Genomic DNA, 13,995 nt, shown 5'->3' on the forward strand with positions numbered 1-13,995 from the left:
CAGGTTTTTCAGGCTCAGTCGGCTCCCCAGATTATACTGCAATGTACCATAATGTGCTATTACAGCAGTACATTAACATGAGAGTAACTGTCTAAGGATCTACCAGTATCATCAGCATATCAAGGTAACCAACTCTGTAATATCCAGAAAGACCTGCAATAAAAGTCAGAGATTGCTGACCTTAATTTCAAGCAGGAGGCATGTAGGAGCTGGATGAAGATAATGCAAAGAAAAAAAGCCTGATAGTTTAAAATAAAGATTCTATTCCACATTGTCTAAAAACACATTTAGAAGTTATAGATGTTTCTTTACTAAAGGATAATTATACATAAAAACAAGCTGATCATTTATAGAAAAATGTATATGTAACCATTATAATCATGTTAAAAACAAAAACTGAGAGTAAATGTCATTGCGCAGAGTTGCACTGAATATATTTTCAAAGCAGCCCTTCAGAGTAGTCTTTATGTGTTAGTATGATGACAGGAAGGATGGGTGCCGATCACCATATTGTATATATCATTACAAAATACAATCTGCTGTCACACTGACAAATGATGAGTCATCATGTAACTAGACAGATCCTTCTCTCCTTTCTTCTCTCTCTGCAAAGTGTTATATTTGGTGCTTATGTGATGTCAGAAGACTTAGCCTTCTTTCACAAAGCCAAAAGCATGGAGCTAGCACCACACTAGAAATCATTTACAAAGCACAGAATGCCTGCTCTGTAGTGTAAAAGCAGCTGTGGACTGGCCACGTGCCTCAACTTACGCCTACTCTTCCGCTGGATTGCATGGGTTTACGCAGTAAGATAGCCACGCGCACTGGTGCATCTTGTTTTTTTGGAGCGGAGTAGAAAGTAGATTTGATTTTGTGAAGCGAGAGGCAGTAATCTCTCGACTGGTGTGACTATGATATAAGGTGTTGGAGGGAGATCCTTGCCACGTGGAGGGACACACAGACTTTTCTATTCCACAAGAGGATTTTGATTTTGCATCAGCTCAGAGCTGGCAGAAATCGTCTCCTACTATACTTTTAATGGGACCCGTCTTGTGTCTCTGTTGTACTTCGGCGGAGAAGTGCATTTCCCAGAGCAATATAATAAAAACCTTCATGCATGGACAATTGCCAACACAACATATCCCAACATTCCCATAATTAATATAAACCGTTAATGAGTTTAAACCAAGCAGTATTTTAGGATGGAAATATTTATTTAATTGAAAAGGTTCAAAAAAAGTGGTTGGACTAGATGTGACATTTACACTTTTGCACACTGTGCCTTTCCAGATTTTTCCTTCACTCTGCACTCTGATCTGCGATGGGCAAAACTTCCACTTTTCCTTTGTAGAATGTTTAGTAAATCTACCACCATGATTTTATGACTAGGACACAGCAGAGATCTGAAATGATGTTATGCTCCATCAGTGTAACATTAATGTGAATGGGGCATACTGGTCCCCTCTCAGAACACTGTCCATTCTTCCTCTGAATTCCACACACCTTGCTCAATCCCTGATTGTTCTAAATCAGTGGTGGGCGACATGTGGCCTGCCAACAGCCCTCATAGTCTTCACCTGCAACAGTGACCTTATCTGCACAGAGAGGTCACACGGTATGGCAGGAAGTGCACTGTGCTCTCTCTCCTTCTTCTCTGTGGCCTCTTTGACGGTTGGAGGGCTGCCCATGCAGTTCTCCAGATATTTCAAGTTCACTACTTTAAAACATATTGTCTGCAGAAATGATGCTGTCACTCACCGTGCAATCAGTTACACAGGATTTGTGCTTTTGGTTCATTACAATATAATCTTTAAGAAGTTAATTAAACATACTTTCAGGCCCTGTGCACTTACTGTAGCGCCTCCAGTGATTTCATGTTAGGGAGCACATCAGCCAACAGTTCAGCTCCCATATCACAGACATTGTTGTTATACAAGCTGGAAATGACAAAACAAAGATCAGTGCTGTCATTACCTTGGTACCTTGTTTTCCAGAAATGTGAAATAAATACATTAATACATACATAAATAAAGAGAAAATCATATGGGACAAGATACCCCGGATTCTCCTTCTGTAACATTTCTAAAAACTTTGCATGAAGTGAGCCAATAGCATTTCTCTCTTTGCCATTCATATATAGGGGCATATTCAAATAACGATCAACATAGTGGCTACGCATTTTTTATGTTAATACGGTACCGCAGCTACACAATGTTGCGGTAATGCGGAGTGCCTTTGGGTCCGTTCCGGAGGCACTTCACGCTTAATTGAATATGCCACATGATTTCCATATTTCTGAAAGAGAAAGCCAGGACACCCCTGTGATCATGTTGGTAAACACCAAAATGGCAAACAAAGCACATGGGTCTAGGATAGAGGAATATAAGGATACACAATCATGTAAACAACAAGTTCACAAGGGCGTGGCAATGACATGAATACTGCCTGTGTGGAACGGACAAGCCTTAGCAATATACAGGAGGCCAGCATTGGACCATTAAAGGCATTGGGGAGCTGCAAGATTGGAAAAATGCTGTGCTGCAGGTAAATAATAATCTGTATTTTTTTGCTTAACATACTGAATTCCAACCAAAACTAAATTTTAAGCTAAAACACAGAATATGTTTGCACACTGTATAGTGTTCTTCCAACCCAGCGCTACCTCTCATGTCTTTAATTGCTAAATGCTGCACTCCTCTATGAGGGTTATATGATATTAAATTAGAATAAAGTATTTTGCAGCTTCACTGTTTTTAAGAATGACATGGAATAGAAATTATTAATGTATATATTGATTAAAAATAACAGACTCTAACGCTCCTGAGGCATATGAGAGTGAATGTGATATTTGAGTCAGTGTAGAGTGTTTGCTGTACACAACTCAGGGGCCACAGCAGAGCTAAGTGTCCAGCTAAGCTACTGAGAGTTTCAAGCTTCAATCTTACACCCCTTTGACTCTCACCTGATCAAGTGTTGTCGAGTTAACCGAATAAATGTGGTTATTAGTTAAGTAAATTATACTGCTTAATGTGTGTGTCTGCATTCCAAGAGCGAGGCTCCAGAACACAGAGAGAGAAAGAGAGATCAGGGATGCCATGGAGAGACAGTAGTGCTGAGATCAAACTCACAGTCATGGGAGGATTATGTTAACCTGCCCCACATGTCGGTCAAGGACCCCCCAGGAGGTTCAGGACTGCACCTCTAAAACCCCAGCTGTAGCCCAAGAGCAGAGTGAGATGAAGCCAGTGACCAGAGGTATGTGAGTAAACTAGTGTGATCACAAGTGAAGTGAGAGTGAAAGATAATCCCACAACATGAGAGTGTCAGCTCTTATGACAAAGGACAGCAATGTCTAAGTGAACTGTGCTGAAAGTAAAGATGGAGAATGTAAGTAAAGATTTAGGTTACTTATTTTCAAACAGTATGGCCTGGTGCCCATTCATTTCACATTCATTTTACACTAGTAACTGTTTACCACTATACCTGCTGTATCTGCACTGCAGGTGTAGTTGGTAAACAGTTACCCCTGTTGATGATGATGATGTACTTTGTTGTTATTATTCCTGCATATGCAGGGACACCTGTCTACTGTCCACCTACAGAAGCCTGAGGTGAGAGAGACTGAGCTACAGCCAGGTGGTATAATGGATATATACAAAGCCACCACTCACCAGGAAAACAGGGGGTTACAAGAAATTTCACAGAATTAAAGGGTTTCTAGCTTAGATCAATTTGAAACCTCTTAGATACAGAAATGACAAACAAATACCCTGTTGATAATACATTTTTAATGAATACTGGAATACAAAGAAACAGACTTTCACAATTAGTCGTAGAAGCCCAATCATAACGACTATTCATAACTGCAAACTGTAACGTTGTCTACTAACCTCAGTGTCTGCAATGAGTGTAATGATGGAAGGGCGGCAGCCAGTTTCTTTGCTCCTGCTCCAGTAATATTGTTTTGTGACAGGCTGTGTGAAACACATAAATGATAGTTTAATACTAAGATTGTTGTTCTAAACAGGAGTTTTAAAGCTTTCAGGTAATTCTATTAAGACAATCAATATTTCTTTCCAAAGCACCATGCAACAGCATGTGCATATGTTGGTTTAGTTCTTGAAATTGTGCAAATCTTCATCAGGTAACTGTGTAGAAAAGATCTTTACTTTAATTTTCTAAGTTATACTAGAAATATGGCAGGATGTGGTTGGTAACACCTCATATTGTACATAGCATACATCTGCTGCCTACACCATGACATGGTACGACCTTCATAAAAGTCACACCACTGGCCCATTGCCCAAGTCAACACTTCTCTACTCCTGTAGATTTTCCTAAAGTCATTAGTCTTTCTCTAATACTCACTCTAGGGTTTGAATGCACTGTAGTTCTGGAAACTTCTCTGCTAGTTTTGCGACTCCATTATCACCAATGTGATTCTCCGTCAGATTGTTCAAACTAATGTTTTGAAAGTAAACAAATAAAAATGATCAGCAAATGGAAAAAAAGGTGATAAATATAGTGTTCAATTTTTTTAGGCCTTGTCTCTGATCCACCAAGAACACACACAAATCGCTCCCATGCATTGCTAACCCCTAAATCACGAACACCCGCATTTCAATTGAAGTAATCAGAACTGCCCACATAAATCTGGGCTGTTGATGGATATGTGGCCATTGACTATGGTAAATGGATTACCTGTGCATATTCATAAACATTAATATATACATGGAATAGACAAAACAGTGGAAGCACAGTGGATCACAATGAGGTGACACCATTGTCTTCCTGCATGATTATTATTATTATTACAATTAATAGGGCTGTCCCTGTTTCCTCTCCTATGGGATACTCTGCTATATGCCATAGGCCAGCATAGGGGTGATATATACTGTGACTGAGTACGTCTGACTGCACTAAACATAGCACTGAGGACATTTCTGCGCCAACCCTCAGCTCTAAATATATGAATGGTCCAGAAGCCAGACTACAGGAACCATAAAGTCTGGTTTCTATAGTAGGAACCAGACTATATGATACTTGGATTAAGAACAGGCTATGATTGCCTTCTTTATGGCCCAGCACCACGTCATCTATCCATAGGTTTTTTGTTTGATTTTTAAATCAGAGCAGCATATAGACTGGTTCCTACCAATATTATTTGTAAGTTAGAGAGGTAAGTCCCATGGTATAGAAGTACACATAAATTGTTAGTGTAGGTGCCAATCTGAATTTGGTCGCCTTGTCAAGTCATCCAGTTTAATCAAAATGTGCACTAAGAATCTCATGTTTATTCTAGAAGTTAAATTAAAGAATTTATATTACTGCAGAGTTTAACCTACATATAAGAACTGAAATCATATTTATAAATGATCAGTGTGCATTTGCATTTTGGATTGTGTATTGTACTTTAGTCACAGCAATATAACACCTTTTAATTTATTTGTAAATTAAGTTGCTTAGACCAAAATTCTGAAAAAAATTATAGTCTACATGCCTACCTAGGCTTTTTGTATAAGGCTTTACAAGCTCTGGAAATCCCTGTTTCCTTATTCCCTATGCACTTCATTTGACCAGACCTCTATATTAATTTACACATGAGCTATATAATACAAATTCCTATATTCATTCAGTTATGACAAATACAATATCACTTGGTACATAATTGTACAGGAAAATGTGTTCCTTACTCCAAGCATTGTAGTGCAGGAAATTTTGGAAGAATTTCAGCAAGCTTCAGGAAACCTTCTTCTCCATGTTTCTTTCCCAGTCTGGAACACAGAAAGTGGTCACTGAGTAAAACAATTTGAATCCACAATGTAGCTGATTATCCAGCTGTCTCACCACACTGGTAACACTCACTATTTATGGTGTGCAGGACTTTTCGCCACAATCATTGGGGCATTTAATTTGTAGAAGTCACAGATGATGAACAAATAAAATAATCATCAACATAAAGTCACTTAGTAGGGCATTGGGCCAACACGTATAGCCAGTACAGCCTGTTTGTGCTGTGATATTGAGTCTACCAATATATTGAATTGTGTAGGAGGCATTCAGCATCACTTTTCACAAGAAAGTCCCTCAAATGACATCTGGCTGATGGAGGTGGAAAACGATATCTCAGTCATCATTTCAGAATATCTTATATATAATTGGGTGCAGATCTGGTGACTGAGAAGGCCATGGTATCATCTGTCTCACTGTTATGAACCCCCCAATCAGCAAATGATAACACCTATGCGGGATGTTTTTCACCAGTAGCAGCAGCCTTTACCGGAACCACAGTGTTAACTGGCACTCGGTGACAACGCAATATGAGACAAATACTCCCAGCACCGCCTTCACTACCGCCATCACTGTGCTTCACACAGATGAACGAGGAAGGGAGAGCGCGCTGGACCAAGTGGTCACCATATGGTCTCTCCCTCACCAAGTGAGGAGTGTGGTAGGTGTATGTTAGTGGAACTGGTGACAGCAGTCTGTGGCATGTTACCCTATAACGTACCTACTAGTGTAGGGATTTTTTAGCATGTTGAATGAATATTACATGTTAATGAACCAGGGCGAAATAACATCCAAGTCGCATCAACTTGCTGACCCATTCATAACCATGATGCACTTCTCTGCCAGCATGTTATGACTTAAACATGACTTAATGAATCTTGGGTTGTTACAGCTTAACAGTATAGACTGAATTGTGCCTTTTACTCCACTGCAAGAGCAAAGCTAGCCTGTAAGATTGTTACGCTGGATTTAATATGTCAGCCCGCAGTCCTGTTTCCTGAATTGATAGGACTGAAAATTGGTTCAGTCTAAAAAATGTCTGCCTCCACTGTTTATAGATAACAGGTCTATTTTACATTGTAATTAATAGAAAGATGTACTTGCATTTGGGTTAGATAACGCATCTTGGTCCAATTTAAAGAATTACAATAGGTAATGTGAGTGTTGGCACATGTGTGTGGTGGGGTTTCTTTCTTTTTAGAAAATTAGCACTAAATTGAACTTAGCAGTAGATGTAATATATTTCAATTTGTTTTTTTGTTATATGTATTGATTGATATATGTTCTGTGGTTAATATTTAGTCTGTTTTGTATATTGTACAAGATTCAAAGCTGCTATTTGTCTACAAAAATACTTGATCTGTGACAATAGCTATAAGCTAAACAACAGAAGCATTGGAATAGAACAAACAAAACAAACTATACCACATTTTTCTTATTAAATGAAGTAAAATGGATTTAAAGTTCTAAATGGTTTTATATTTATTTCAAGCATTCTTCCAATGAAGGTGTAAACATTTGAAATTTTCCATGCTTAAGGAATAGCTCCGTCTAACACTTAAATTTAGCACTGTGTGGAGTTTACTAAGTTATGATGAAGTGAGTGCTGTACCATTGGAGACTCCAGTGGACCCACTGGATTAGGAATGCTGCGACCCAGGAAAGTAAAAATGAACCTGATCATGACTTAGTGAGTTCAACCCAAAACTAAATTTTAAGTCACATTGTTCTTTAACTACAGTTGGCCTAATTCAGTAAAGAAAGTAAAGCAAAAAAATGAGTAACCATGTTGCATTGGAGGGGGAGGTATATTTAAAATGTGATGGCAGATTTATAGTTGGGGTAGGGCATGTCCTAGATCAACTTTAAATTTCAGTGTACAAATAAAACTATCAAGTGTTTGTGTACTGCATGAAAAAACAGCCAGTATTTAACTTATGCACAAAATAATAAACTAATATGCACCCCTTGCATTGTAACATGGTTTTGTCCAGGAGAAAACGTACTCATTTTTTTGCCTTACTTTCCTTAATGAATCAGGCCCTTAATCCTTAAGTTAGTTGCAAGTGACCAGCTGTTTGCTATTGGCTACTGTGATGTTTCGTGACTATTATAGAACAAACTTGCACCACTAGTCAGTTTAATGACAAATAAGGAAAACATTTCTTAATGTTGAGTCATTTCAGTGACTTACCCAAATATGACACTTTTCAAGTTTTTCACAGCAGGGATTTCTTTGATAATAGCTGATGGAATTCCATTACTAGAAATAAACAATACATTAACTACACCTTTTGACATTGAAAGATGTATATTTCTACATTTAATGGGAACATTATTGAATTCGTTCATAAACTAAAAAGTTTCTTAAAATTATTTAACCTTAACAAGCAATTAAATTGGTATCTACTATATAGTTTAAATGAATGAAAACAGGATTAATCAAAGTCAATTGTACATAAAATTTCTTACCAGTTACAAATGTCATTCTGGATGTCTACAAGGGCTGTGAGATCAGTGATATCTTTCAGGCTCTCCATCTTGAATGGTTCGATTGTAAATCCACCAACACATTTTTTGAGCAGCATATTCTGTTCCCCTGCTAGCAATGTCTTCCAAAGGTTTACAGTATCACTGAGAGAGGCTCTGAAAATCAATGAACATAACAATTTCATCATAAAAGCAGACAGGCTATACAAAACAGGAATATATACACTTTTAGACTAGCAAGGGGAGAAAGGTTCGTTGTCAGGCCCCACAACAACAATTAGATAAATATTTACCTATAAAATGTATTTTTATGGTCTTGTGGGCATCCTTGTAAACTGATGAATGCTAAATATTGACACTTGAAATAAAGGCAGCCCACTCTCCCCTTACTGTCACAAGTTAATAGAAGCAGTTAAATGAGTAGTATTTAGAAAACAATGAAAGTGGGGTCCAAATATAATTGTTGGAGGTGATGTTTTTGGTTTGGTAGGCAGGCACATTGCAGTCATTGAATAGAAATGCAGTTTTGTAACTAATGCTTTGTAAAAAAGCATATTATATGCCGAAAATTACCCCTACAGTCAATGCTGAGAGCTGCTATACTGAAATATATTAAAGAAAAACACACAAAAGAAATAAACACTGCTACAGAAAAATCATCACAAATCCACAAATCGTATACATTTGAGGCCGTCTTTCTACCATATGAAAATGGAATGGCCGAGTCAAATGTCTAACTAAAATGCTGTTCCGGCACATGAAACGAGCATTACATGAAAAAACATCTTCAAACATCCCACATATGACGCAGTTCCAAAGTATTCCAGGACAATGCACAAGTCTGAAGGTTACAAAAAACTTCTACACTGAGATATTTCTGCCAAAGAGACAACACCAGCTGATAAAACCAGGGGTGCACTTAGTTTTTCTATGACAGGACACTTCATTTCTGTTGAATAAATCAGCGCTTTTTTGTGTTATTAGATTAGGTCACCTAAATATACCGATTGCATAAAAAAAAAGTATTAGATATCCATCAGATCAAAGTTTTAAGGAAATTATTTACTTTCATTCAGTGTAAGCAAGCAGTAATGTAAGAAAAAGAACTGGTCCTAAAAAGATGACCCCCACCTTCAGGCTAGTTACCCATTTGTACAAACATAACATATAAATGCCATGATATCATGCGGTATAGCAGTGGCTGATATGCTCTCAATGTGTTGGCATATGTTTGTGAATACGTACAAATGCATGAATGGAAACACTCCAAACATATTAAAGATAAATAAAAATGGGCTGCGCCTCTCCCCCCACATTCCTCAAGCAGCTACAGATAGCCTGGGCTAGTTCCCACTAAATCAGGGGGACAAGTGAGTGGCCCCAGTGCTATAGAACCAGTTCTAGGCTAGACAGTTTGGACTGGTTCCCACTACATCAGGGGGGCTACAAGCTAGGGGACCCTCTACCATAATGGAACCCGCTTAGACAGGTCAGAGTAGAGATGAAGCCACCATGGGGGTGGAAGGGTGCAAATAACAGTGCAGCTGTCCCCTCTCAAAGACTACCAGCCACATGCTAAAAAATACTGTGTCTCTTCATAGGGAGTCCCTGAGCTGCTGATACATGGTAATAAGCAATATGAATATTGGCATCTCTGTTGTGGCAACGTTGGGGGACCCCTGTGTAATGGTGAGAGCCAATAAGACCCTATTTCATGACACTAAAAAAATATATTTTTTTTACTATCAAGAAACAGGGTATCATACGTTTATTGAAACCAAAACTTTCCAAAACCTCTTTCACAAATTTATAAATGAAACAAAATATTATTTATTGTAACTCCAATTTAATAATTATTGTATTCAAAGGTGATCTTCTTCTTGGCAGGTCATATTTTAAATGCTTTGGGCTGGTGCCAGGCATTTGTGTCAGTTTCATGGTCTACAGCCACCCACAGAAAAAATAAAAGCACCATATGAATCCCTGCCCTTTGTCTCCTTTTTCAAGGTAGGGCCTGTGGGGCCTATTGCTGCCATTGTTGTAGGCAGGGCCGGACTGGCCATCTGGCTCTTCTGGCAAATGCCAGAAGGGCCGATGGCCAAATGGGCCGGTCTGCTTGCCCGCCGAGCAGCAGCACTCTGCGCGCTGCTCGGCAGACTGAGAATCAGTGACAGCCGCCTATGCGACCAATCACATGGGACGGCACCTGTCACGTTGTGCAGTCCCATGTGATTGGTCGTATAGGCGGCTGTCACTGATTCTCCGTCTGCCGGGCAGCACGCTGAGTGTTGCTGCTGGATGTAAAAAGGTAAGTGTGTGTGTGTGTGTAAGTAATAGTGTGTCTGTGTGTGTAAGTAATAGTGTGTCTGTGTGTGTAAGTAATAGTGGGGCTAACAAACAGTGGGGCAAACAAACTGGGGCAAACACACAATGGGGCTAACAAACTGGGGCAAACAAACAATGGGGCAAACAAACTGGGGCAAACAAACAGTGGGGCAAACAAACTGGGGCAAACAAACAATGGGGCTAACAAACTGGGGCAAAACAAACAGTGGGGCAAACAAACAATGGGGTTAACAAACTTGGGGCAAACAAACAATGGGGCAAACAAACTGGGGCAAACAAACAATGGGGCAAACAAACAGTGGGGCAAACAAACAGTGGGGCAAACAAACTGGGGCAAACAAACTGGGGCAAACAAACAGTGGGGCAAACAAACTGGGACAAACAAACAGTGGGGCAAACAAACTGGGGCAAACAAACAGTGGGGCAAACAAACAGTGGGGATAACAAACAGTGGGGCAAACTGGGGCTAAAACAAACAGTGGGGAACATAAACAGTGGGGCAAACAAACTGGGGCTAAAACAAACAGTGGGGCTAACAAACAGTGGGGCTAACAAACAGTGGGGCAAACAAACAGTGGGGCAAACAAACAGTGGGGATAACAAACAGTGGGGCAAACTGGAGCAAACAAACAGTGGAGTAAACAATGCATCTAATAGTGGGGCTAATAGTGTGGCTGTGGGGCCCCATGTTGCTATAGTGTGCGTGTGTGTTTGGCCATGTTCATATAGTGTGCGTGCGCAGTATTTTATATATAATATGTGAGGGAAGGGAGAATCTTAATATAGTGTTGGGAGGTAGGCTATTTAATTGTGGAGTGTAGGTGGGGGTTAATTATTTAAGGTGAGGTGAAAGAACCTTTAATTTAATGCTGGGCTATCAATTGAATATGGGGCTGATTTTGGGGAGGAGAGCTATTTATTAAATGTGAATATGAATTATTTGTTGGGGATGGTTGTGGAAAATGGCTATATTTATTAAACTTTAATGCTATTTAATTTATTGTTGGGACTGTTTGGAGGGAGGGAAATATGTTTTGAGTAAATGGGTATACTGTTAATTTAATGTTGGGGCTGGTTGGAGGGAAATAGGTCTACTTATTAAATGTGAATATTATTATTATTGTGGGGACTGGAGGGAGACCTAATTATAAAATGTGAGTGCTATTGTTTTAACCCCATTTTTTTCAAAATAGGGCATCCAATATTCCAGGATCAAGACAAGAAAAAGCTGAGTTAAAGAAACCAGCTGCTACAAGTGGTGAAAGTGAGCAAGACAGGTAGGAGAGAACAGGACAATCTGCCAACTGTCCTGAATCTGGTGGGGCAGTCCTGAATTTGGGTGACTGTCTCACATAGTCAGGATTTGGTTTGACTGCAAGGACATTTGGAAGGTATGTCCCGCTTCACTACGTACTGCTTGTGAAGGCAAAGCTGTGTGCTTCTAACAGTAGGGTACACAGTATTGCCTGTGTATTTGTCTAAAATGATAACCATGTTACATAATAGGGCCCTGCTGTCTTAAATACCCCGGGCCACCTGCGCCTTAATCCAGCTCTGGTTAGGGGAAGGGAACTGATAGTTGCTCTCAGTTCCCGGAGAGGACACAGCCTGCAGCAAGCCGAGGAGCTCTAAGTATCACAAGATTTTGTAATCTCGTGAGACAAAGAGCTTCCCTGCTCACTCTGCAGGAAGTTCCCACCCTTATGGATGTCAGCAGCACCAGAAGCAGAGATAAATGTAATGTTTTATTATGTATGTATCAATGCCCCATGTTGGCCACACCCACAACACAATGCGGCCACGCCCTTTTCGGCAGCGGCGGCGGCACACGATTTCTTTCATGCTTGAACTGAGGTGGGCCTGTGTATGTCAAATGCCAGGGCTGATTTTTAGTCCCAGTCCGGCCCTGGTTGTAGGGGTGGGGGTGGTACTGGTGTAATGTGTGTGAGTGGCCTAATAATGAGGCTCAGACACCGGGTAGCATGTGGGGGCACCTATCTCAATGAATGGCATATAGGGACACAAACACAATTGATGACATGTGGAGGAAACAGTGAGGGCGCAGTAATAGTATCTGTGGGTATTGTGAGCAGCACACGATGGCTGGGATACTAGGTAACATGTTGGGACATCTGGTACAGTGGAAAGTATGTTGGAGGAAACTGGTACAGTTCATGGCATGTGGAGGCATCTGGTACAGTTCATGGCATGTGGAGGCATCTGGTACAGTGGATGGCATGTGGAGGCATCTAGCACAGTGGATGGCATGTAATGGACACATAGTATAGTGTCAATCATTAAGGTGGGTACCTACATATGCAGTTACACTGGTGGCATATATAATTTGGTATCAAAAAGTTGTTGCTGCCTGTGCCCCATGTCCTTTTCGGTTGCCAGCGCTGTAAATAAATGCTTGTTTCTTATATTAGTAGCAATATGAAATAGAGATTTTCATGCTTTCATTAATTTTACCCCTCTGATCTAAAATAAAGACACATTTTGTATTGTGCAGGTATACAGGCGCTTCACTGTGCTTTTAGACAGGTGCATAATACATTAGGAAGAGGTTAGAGTTATTTTATTTTTATTTTACAAAAGTCAAGTGTGGGAGAGGCTGGGAATGGGGTGGTTGAGGGGAGGTAGGCTGAAGCTCTGCCTAGGGCGCCAAGAATTCTTGCACCAGCTCTGTCAGTAACCTGTTCATATATCATGTCTGCATATACTGCACAACCTCAATTAAATGAATAGGCCATGGGAATTGGATAAGTAGAGAATAAACACCCTTGTTAACCCACAGTGGGTATATACATAACGCATTCCCACAGAGATCAATGAACATTATCTAGTGGGGTAACATGCTTTGAATGGACTTAAATTAAATAAGCATTGTCGCTGGGTCTAATGGATCAATAACAACTGGAAAGAGACAGGTTACCTAAATCTAGGTTAATGTGCAACAAAACAAAAAGTTAAAGTTGCCATTGTTCCTCTATCCCATAACTCCTTATATTTTCTGTTAATCTTACTAAATTGTGACAATCATGTCACAATAAAATAGTTAATTATTAATTATGTTTTATTTACTGTTTTAGTTCATTTCTTGCTCATTATATTTTATGAATAATACAGTTAATTTGTAGACAACAGTAAAGTAATTTACAAGGACATTTGTGAATAAGATAAACCATGGGTTGGGTCTAGAAACCGATTAATGACATAATTTAGGATCCTGTTAAAAAAAGAAAGAAAAAGTAACTTACATATTTAAACGTGAGTAATATTCTGATACTATCTTTTTAATTGGCCTACAATAGTTAACCTGTATTTTCTCAGAATGAAAAACAGCACAGTATTCATGGCTAGCAATGC

General features: G+C 39.6%; 1 protein-coding gene across 2 annotated transcripts in view; it reads right to left on the minus strand.

Moving 5' to 3' along the window:
• Positions 1–13,995, minus strand: part of CIITA (class II major histocompatibility complex transactivator) — a 97,173-nt gene that overhangs the window by 2,193 nt on the left and 80,985 nt on the right. For both annotated transcript variants that reach the window (XM_075179815.1, XM_075179817.1), the window contains exons 13-18: positions 8,263–8,436; positions 7,985–8,053; positions 5,694–5,774; positions 4,369–4,461; positions 3,891–3,974; positions 1,854–1,937 (exon numbers count right to left, since the gene is read on the minus strand). In XM_075179815.1, the coding sequence (XP_075035916.1) occupies positions 1,854–1,937; positions 3,891–3,974; positions 4,369–4,461; positions 5,694–5,774; positions 7,985–8,053; positions 8,263–8,436 (585 nt within the window). The remainder of the gene's footprint in view (positions 1–1,853; positions 1,938–3,890; positions 3,975–4,368; positions 4,462–5,693; positions 5,775–7,984; positions 8,054–8,262; positions 8,437–13,995) is intronic.

Source organism: Mixophyes fleayi, chromosome 7, assembly GCF_038048845.1.
Source record: "Mixophyes fleayi isolate aMixFle1 chromosome 7, aMixFle1.hap1, whole genome shotgun sequence".
Classification (NCBI taxonomy): domain Eukaryota; kingdom Metazoa; phylum Chordata; class Amphibia; order Anura; family Limnodynastidae; genus Mixophyes; species Mixophyes fleayi.